General features: G+C 41.4%; 1 protein-coding gene across 1 annotated transcript; it reads left to right on the forward strand.

Moving 5' to 3' along the window:
• The first annotated feature begins 6,139 nt into the window (after positions 1 to 6,139).
• On the forward strand, positions 6,140 to 7,024 carry LOC114628283 (vomeronasal type-1 receptor 4-like). The gene has a single exon (XM_028776253.1). The coding sequence runs from the start codon at positions 6,140 to 6,142 to the stop codon at positions 7,022 to 7,024; it is 885 nt and encodes a 294-aa protein (XP_028632086.1).
• Positions 7,025 to 9,546: the final 2,522 nt, after the last annotated feature.

Below are 9,546 nucleotides of genomic sequence, written 5' to 3' on the forward strand. Positions count from 1 at the left end.
ATCTCTAGAGGAAGTTACTTGATGGAGACATCCAATGTTGGGCTGAGTGCTACAGTTTCTCATTTTCTGCTTAATGTCTGGCCATGAGACTTTATATGAAAGCTACTGTGCTAAAAGCAAAGCAAAGAAACGATCAGTGAATACAATATAATATCATTAGGAGTCATTTTATCACATTCTTTTTATTTCATTTTAGAGCAGAGTTATTCAACGATACCTTAGGTCACTGGGCTATCTAGTCTCAGGTTCTTGGTTACTTAAGTAACTTGGTTACTTAAGTATGGATTTCATTTTGTGGAAAGGACCATAGACCAAGGAGTTATTTGTTGGTTATTACCAAAGCTTTGTGCCATTACTGCCCTAGCATATCTTACAGACAGCACAATCTTAGGGAAAATGTATTAATTAATTAATTAATTAATTAATTCAACTGATGGTGTCCAATGTATCTGGCAAGAACTCACTTTTAAAAATTAATTGGAGATTCCTGAATGGAATATATACTTCCCTTTAAGGTCCAGGAGAACTGGTTTCTCAGTGGAGCCAGCCTTGTGGTTCTCTCCAACCTGCAGGAGTTCTGAGGTCCTGCTGACATAAGGCAGGCCACAGAAAACAGGCTAAAATAAGATGGGAATGGAGGAGTTGATGGAAAAATTAAGAAGTCAAGGCCTCACAAGCAACTGGATTCTTGGAATGTGGGAATTCTGGAATAGCTTACTGTGGCATCCATTCATAAATTAGCCTGAAAATAGGCTCATACAGAAAACAGAAGAGAATTTAATTGAAGTTAAATACATAAGAACGAATGTTAATCCAATTTATATAAAGAGAAAGGGGATGTAATTATGTATCCATAGAGACTTATTTCCTTAGAAAGAAAGAATAAAGGAAATTTGCATTTTCTTAAGGATAGAAAAGATGTCATGTAAGCAAGCTAGAAACCTAGGACAATGGAAACTCTCAAGAGTCTATCAGGGTAACCCTAACTAAGACCCCTAGCAATGAGAGATATGGAGCATAAACAGCCATCTCCTATAACCAGGTGTAAATCTCGATTTTATTTCCTCAGATGGAGTGATAAAATGAGAACTTTACACAAACTGTGCAAATGTACATCTTGGACTGTTCTGAGTGTTTCTTTCTCTGTTCTAACTATCCATAGGCCTAGTCCTGGATGCTTCTAGCCTCTTTACAATCTAATCTTCCAAGCTGACTGATTCAATCCAGCTCCTCTTGGCTTCTGAGTAAATTCCTCTGCCTGGCCTCATACTAACTTTGGCAATATGTTCTAATCTTCTGGCTTCTTCTCTATCTCTGGCTTGTTCTGTCTTCGCCTGTGTTTAGCTTGTTCTCTCTGCCACCTGTCTCTGTAAAACTGTTCCACTAACACTGCCATACACACACAACACACAACCGCACTATCCCCTTTTATCTCCCTGGACTTCTCTAAAGTACACTCTCATTCCTATGTTGTTTTTCAGAGAGTTGGGTGTATCCTATCTCTCACTCATTCTGTCAAATCTTTCTCAGATTCATCACTTTGTCCTTTGATTAAACTTTCAAACCTGAGTGCTTCCTTCTACAAATTAACCTTACCTTCATTGTTAGGGATTATAGGTGTGTACTAAGGGCATGTATTTCAGTCATGGCATTCTGTAATCCAGAGTATATCTACATTAGAGCTAGATTGTATAGATCTAGAAAGTTTGAGGTGTATTCCCTTTCCAGAGCAGCCATTTTGCTGGATTAAAATCTCTACAATCAGTGAAGTCTTCCAAAGGAGGGATTGGGATACTAACCCAGCCTCAAAACCTTAGACTCACAATTTGTCCTGCCTACAATATGTGCAGGGATAAAAGATGGAGCAGAATTTAAGGGACAGGCCAACCAATGACTGGCCCAGCTTGAGACCCATGCCATGAGAGTGAACTCACCCTCACACTATCAATGATATTCTCCTATGCTTGCCTACAGGAGCTTGCCATAACTGTCATCAGAGAGGCTTTGCCCAGGAACTGAAGGAAACTAATGCACAGATCCATAGCCAAACATTAAGTGGAGCTTGGGGAATCCTGTGGAAGAGGGGGAGGAAATAGAACAGAATTTAGAGGAGAGGGGCTGGAGAGATGGCTCAGAGGTTAAGAATATTTCTTCCATAGGTCCTGAGTTTAATTCCCAGCAATATTATGGTGGCTCATAACTATCAATAATGAGATCTGGTGCCCTCTTATGCCATGCAGGCATATATGCAAGCATAACGCTGTATACATAATAAATGAATGAATCTTTAAAAACACATTTATGGATGGTCTAAGGTTTCAGAAAGAGAGATGTGGCCATCAACTCAAACACAAAAACTTTGACCAACAGTCTGTCCTGCCTGAAAAAAGTCCCAGGACACTGGCGGCACAGAGCTTACAGGAAAACCCATCAAAGTCTGATGTTTCTTAAGGTCCCACTCCAAGAGAAAGGAACCCATACCCAAAACAGCTCATGTGACAAAGAACCAGAGAATAAATTTCCCATAAATCTAGGGTAAAACTAATCACTACTAGTCTTAAAAATGTATCAATAAAACTACCTCTAATAATATTTTTCTATAATCATAGAGCACTGTGTCATTCAGTCACCATAAGAGAGATTTCATCTAGAAGTAGAACAGATGCAGAGACCCACAGGCAGATATTAGGCAGAAAGGGAATCTATCTGGGTGGTCTCCACCAAATCCCTCCCCTCAGAGCACAGGGAACTTTCTGGAAGAGGAGGCAGAAAGATTGTAAGACCAAGAGAGGATGGAGGACATCTAAAGAACAATGCCTTCTGAATCAACTAAGCAAGAAACATATGAGCTCACAGAGACCGAAGCAGCAGGCACAGGGCCCAAGTGAGTACACAGGAGGTCCTCAGGAGATGTGGGAAGCTCAGTACACAGAACTTGGTTAGTTGTTCATTTTCTCACCTCACATCCTTCCTCTCAAAATAATTAAATACTAATTAAGCTGGAAATAACTTCTGAGCAAAACAGATGCTGCAACTGTGGGAGAGGGGGAAGCTGTACTTCAGGGACTTAGGCCCTGCGGTGACCTTCCTTCCCCCTGACACTGTGACAATATGAAACATGAAGTCCGCAATTCCTGATGACAGCCAAGAGCCCCAAAGATCCAGACAGTACAAATATCACTTGACAAGTGTCACCTTCCTAAAGCTGCCGCAGAGCCTGTCTGCACCACAGAGGTCCAGGTGGGTACATGGAGGTAAGATCTTAGATCCCCTTAGCTGTGACTTGGAGAGTTTCATTTCTCTCTAAGCTTGGGAGTAGTTGAGAGGCTCTGTGAGCCTTGGGCCCTCCACTTTCCTTCTGACCCAGACAAGGCTGGTCCCTGGGTCCAGAGAGATCAAAAGAAACAAGTTCTAGGAGATAATGGCACTGCTGTTCATCCTCAGGCTGGATACAGGACAGAGCTCTGGGTAGAGCTGTGTCTAAGGTTACCTCCTTATAGTTTATAAAGGAATCATAAAGATTGAGAAGATTTTCAAATGTCTATCAAAAATTGGAAACAATAATGAAACACATGGGTAATATCAGCACTAGAGAGGCTATATAAATATAAATGTTTTTCAATAGTTTGCACAGGGAGACTCTGACTCAAAAGTAAGAAGACAAAAGAAAATACACACACAAAAAAAAATGTTTGCCAGCATTGTGACTCCAACAGACTCATTGGTATTTGTAAAGTTTGTACTTTCCACTTCTGATGCATTTCCATTTTTTAAGTATTTGACACATGTTTTCTTTTACAATACCTTTATTGCTCCTAAATGGAAAGTTTTTCTTCTAGATTCATATTTTCCTTCTTGATTATGTCACCTAATATTATACATAGTTATCTCAACTTCAGTCATCGTGGAGTGCTATAAAGCACAAAGTGTAACAGTCACCATTACCATCTTGAGAATTCTTGCTATAAGGATCCAGAATGTTAAGTAGCACATCGTGAAACAACTCATCTTAATTTTATCCAAGAACTAAACAGCAAAGAACAACAATATTTTTTGTTTTACTTGATTGTTTGCTTGAATGCTTTTAGCAAATCAGAATGAATGAATATAATCTATCTCAGGCTCTTGGGAGTTAAACTCATGGGAACATCCATCTATCTAAACACAAATCAATCTTGTCTTTTAAATTAATTTCCTTTAACATTTCCCAAATAATGTGAGAGATAGGTCACCTCACTCCTCTGACAGTCCACTTAAGTAGGAATGAATCACTTACTAGGGGTGCCAGAGCCTGGTCTCAAGTGTGACTTAAAGTTTGGAAACAGAAATAGAGGACTTGAAATGGAGACTCTCCAGGAAAGCTAGCATTAAACAAACAGAAAAAAAAATGTTGATATTTTCCACCAGGACTTGAAATCACTGATTGCAGCAATTTTTACAGACTCCAGTCTTTGAAAGAACAGTTAAAGTGTATGTTAAAGACAATAACAAATGCTGATGAGCTTCCTATTAATGTCTGGTGCATCCTTCATTATATGCAGATATTAGGATGGTATTATGTTTCTATGATTCCCTGATACAAGCAAGAATTAGCTATTTGTCAGAGGGTCAGTTGAAAAGGCAACAACTGACACTTCCAGAGTCTTGAAGCCACCTGGAACAAAACCTGGCAACAAGGCTAGGTTCTCACAGGGCACATATGAGATCATGAGGATAAAGACATTTAAGATAGTCCTGTGAGTTACGAATCCCTGCCCAAAGCTAATCATAAATCCTGAGAAATGGAAATGGAGTTCCAAAACATAAATAATTACATCCTGCTGAGGTCTAAGTCCTAAAATCAGCATGGATTGATGTACAACAAAGCAGCCTGCCTGACAAACAGGTTGGAAAGGAAACATGAGGAGAAGCAGTCTGTAAAGCAAACTGACATAACTGCTGCTCACAAGGCCCCATAGAGACAAATGCTACCATGACCTCTTAGATGGGAGAGTCCTTGCTCACAATAGTATGTCCCACCCCGCTGTGCTGCATGAAGCCATATTGAAAACTCATAACTCAAAAATTTCACTCATCTCAGGAAGCACCAAACAACTCATTAATCTCCTTCTGCCATCTCTCTCATCAGTAATAGCAGGTACAAGACTGTTCCATGCTCCCTTAGAAGTCCTGAGGTCCTTCATTGGGGTCAGAAATTCCCTGGTTTATCCAATAGGATCACAGCACCTTGGTACCCACTCTCCTAGGAAGCATCCCAGGGTTCTACATGCCACTGTCCCTGGCTGCAACCTGGTGGTTACATGAATTTTTCACATAAGAGTCTTTTCTTGACATCTTCTGGTGATTCAGCCTTAACTGTGGGGCTTTATCTGGAAATGTTATACAACTTGACTTGACACTGAGGACTATATTTTTAAAAATATCTAGTAAACATTCATGCAGAGAAAAATCACATAACGGTCACTATAAAAACTTAATGTATTAAGATGAAAAAATTGCAGTTATAAAGCTTTGGAGTCAAATGCCATTCTAGAAACTGTACTATTCAAGATGCAGATAAGAAAGGAATATCAAACAAAGGAAGAAAGATGTGGAAGGTAAAGTTACTAAATGTGAGAGAAGATACAGGTATTGAACAGCAGGACTTCTCAGTATCTAAGTGTGATGTGGCAAAGAATTTGGGAATTGGGTGGGTAATAGGAAGAAGTAGAATGAGAAACAGAGGAAGAATTTTTGGTAATGGGTACTTGGAATTTAATTCAACTATGGTGAGAAATAACAAAGACAATGTGTGCATGCATGCAGACAGACAGACAGACAGACACACACACACACACAAACTTGAACAAGACAATTTACCTAGTGTAAAGATCAAAAATATTTCTTTTAAATTTTAGATTAAACACCAGCTACCAAACTCCCCTGACTGCACACTCAAAATATCCCAGAGGCCATAGGAAGAAGGAGAAGTTTCAGGGACTTAATCTGCAACATTACATGTCTCTGTCACTGCTCTGTGAACTCCAGAACATGCATTTGTGCAAAATGTGCTATCCAGACCCATGTCTAGAATTGCAAAGGCTTCCTTCAAAAAGTGTATGCATCCTGGATACAAGTTTTTCTAACTAGAAAGGAAGAAATGGTTTTGAAGTATATTAAGGACATAATTTTCCTCTTTATGACTGTGGTTGGCACTCTGGGGAACATGTCTGTTTCTGTGAATTATATGTTCAGTTGGTGGAGAAGCCCTGAGAGGAAACCCATACACCTTATTCTCATCCACATCGCTTTTACAAACATCCTAATCCTTCTTGTAAAAGGATTGCCAAAGACAATAGCAGCTTTTGGTTTGAGAAACTTCCTGGATGACATAGGCTGTAAAATAATTGTTTACCTGGAGAGGGTAGCCCGTGGCCTCTCCATCTGCACCAGCAGTCTCCTCACTGTGGTCCAGGCCATCATCATCAGTCCCAGAGTATCTGGGTGGAGCAGGCTTAGGCCAAAGTCTGCATGGCACATTGTTCCATTCTTCTCATTCTTTTGGATACTCAATGGTTTAATATGCGTGAACTTAATCTATTCCATCACAAGTACAGGTCCAAATATATCACAGCATATAAATGAAGATAATTATTGCCATTTCACACTGGAAACTCAGGAAATAAAATGGATTGTTCTCCCTCTCATGGTCCTGAGAGATGCAGTGTTTCAGGGTGCTATGGGAGGGGCCAGTGGCTACATGGTATTTCTTCTCCAAAAACATCACCAGCAGGTCCTCCACCTTCTCAGCTCCAAGCTTCTCTACAGAACTCCCCCTGAGCTGAGAGCTGCCCAGAGTGTCCTCCTTCTAATGCTCTGTTTTGTTTTCTTCTACTGGATAGATTGTGCCTTTTCTCTAATTATAAGCATCTCTTCAGAGGAAAATACCTTGGTGGTAAATACTCGGAATTTTCTGACCCTTGGTTATGCAACTTTTAGCCCCCTTGTGTTGATTCACAGAGATGGGCTTCTGGTCAAATTTTAGCATACTCAGATGGAGAAATTGAGAAAATGTCTCTGATTTATATGTCCAAAAGTGTCAAAGAAATTGCAGTTCTGCAATATTGTGAGTAAGACAAACCCCACACATATAAGCGTGTATCTATCCTCAGTCATTCTCCCTACTGTTTCACAGCCTTGAGTTGAGAGAAAAATCTTAGCAAATTACAGTGATATAGACTTCTCATTCTCCATTTGCCACTCTCTTGAATGGATTTTTAAACCTTTCTGTATTTGTATTAATTTATTGTATATGAATAGTTTGTCTCCACTTATAACTGTGCAGCACATACTTCAGGGGCAACAGTGGCCCGAGAGTGGACAGCAAGGGAGCGGGTGGCAGCAGTGGAGAGAGCGGTGGGCCCGGAGGACCTGGCTCCACCTCAGCTCCAGCCAGCTCCTCAGCCACTGCTGACCTGAGCAAGGTCATCATCCTCCTGCTGTATGGCTCTGCTCAGGCTGCGAGCACCAAGCATGCCACTGCTGCGACTGCCTTGGTCAAGCTGCGACCAGCACCACCCCCCTGCCTCTCCACTCTGCAGAGGCTCCCTTGCACCAGCGGCTCTATCTCTTTCTCTGCCAGTGGCCATGTTACCTTCTGTTAACTCAGGATATTCAGCACAGTAGATTCAGTCCAAAATAACATCAGTCAAAGTCTAATAGAACGACAACCAATACACAGACAGTTTGCCAAGAAAACAGAGAAAACAACACAGACAGCTCATCTCTGTCATGGGTGGTGCATAAACCAGGTGATACAGACAGTTCTCGCCCCTGTCACAGGTGCAGAAACCAGGTTACACAATCAAGACATAGAAAAGCTGCTGGTGAAAGAATCGAATAACCAGACAACATGGCCAGCCTACGCTGGACCAAACCTAAGAGATTCAGATGACTTGGCCAGCCTACACTGGACCAGATCTAACAGATTTCTAACACCATCAGCAATGAACAACACAGAATTAGACACAGACACACAAGCCACAAGAGCTTCAACAGATGCTTCCCCAGGCAGCAGTGATTGAAGATCGCCTTTAGACAGAGAAGGGGTCATTTCTGACCCTATCTCCCATACAAACAAACTCCAGAGCATCCTCTAGAGAACTATAGCCTGCAGTGTGCTGACATGTCTGTCCCACTGCTTCCACTTCCCATGAATTCCCTCCCAGAATTCGTAACCTGACGCTATTCCAGAGTTGCAAACTGCTCTCCATGGCTTGCTCAGTTCCCACTCCTGCCACAAGCACAGAAATCAGGCTACACAGATGGCCGTCCCTGCTACGGGCACACAGAGACTTCACAGACACAGTACACAGACAGTTGCCCCCGCCATGGGCACAGACACCTCACAAACACAGTACACAGTTTGTTGTCCTTGTCATGGGCACAGACACTTCACAAACACAAAAGCAAAGAACCGACACACAGCACACAGCACACAGCATGTGGACCTTCAAGTGGGTTCTCAGAGACTTGGGTGGTCACAATTTCCCGGAAAATGCACCAAAATGAAAGGATAGGGGAGACCCCTCACTCAAGCCACAAAGGATTACGGCCATCCAATGACTCATGAGACACCGATCTTGATGCAACTGCAAAAGGCTTTATTTGGGGGATCAGCCGGCTGAGGCCAAGACTCACAAGAGAAGTGTCGACCCAAAGGCCAGAGGGAGAAGGGTATTTAAAGGAAAAAAACCACAAACTGGGGGGTACAAACCAGGGAGATAAGGGGGAATCATAAAAACATCAGCGGACACCATCTTAAAAACAGTGGAAGTTCATTCAATCATCTGAGAAACACATCCTGTGTACTTATTTTTTCAAGAATTTAATCTTGTTCAGTCATCTACTTTATAGTTAGACAGTTCCTGGAGCCTAGAGCTCGTGAACCAGCTGACCTTCATTCTTCGTTCTGCTCAGCCTGTTAGGGGTCATAAAAACTTTCTATACCTTTCAACAGCATAACCAAGGATGGCCTGGACTCTGAGTGGCACATATGGTTGATATTTTTAATTTCTCTGTAAAAGTTAGAATAGATTGGAAAACAATAAAATATTGATCAGAACATAAATTTAAATTTTTAATACATGTTAAAAATAGTTACAAATCTACATATCTAGGAGATAGTGAAGGCATCCTGGAAATGGAATTAAACTATGTTCTTGGAAATTGGATTAGTATAAGCATCACCTAAAATTTTATAACTTCTGTATGCTGAACACATTGCCTGTCACTAGCATGGACCTGTGAGACATTATGCTAAATATAATTGTTTAGTTTCAGACCTCAGAACAAGGGACTGAGGTGCATATTTTACATACCAATGCACACCTGGGCTCCAGGTCCTCCCAACATCCCTTAGTCCCTACCTGGTATGCCCTACCCTCAACCCTGAACCTTCCAGCCCAGGAGCAAGGCTGCCCCCAGAGGCTCTTCCCTATATAATCCAGACATTTTTGTTTCTCTCTCTCTCTCTCTCTCTCTCTCTCTCTCTCTCTCTCTCTCTCT

The sequence above is a fragment of the Grammomys surdaster genome, unplaced genomic scaffold (assembly GCF_004785775.1).
Source record: "Grammomys surdaster isolate TR1022 unplaced genomic scaffold, NIH_TR_1.0 267, whole genome shotgun sequence".
Classification (NCBI taxonomy): domain Eukaryota; kingdom Metazoa; phylum Chordata; class Mammalia; order Rodentia; family Muridae; genus Grammomys; species Grammomys surdaster.

What these genes read in the sequence shown, in the direction of transcription:
- LOC114628283 (XM_028776253.1), top strand. Translation starts at nt 6,140, where the DNA reads ATGGTTTTGAAGTATATTAAGGACATAATTTTCCTCTTTATGACTGTG.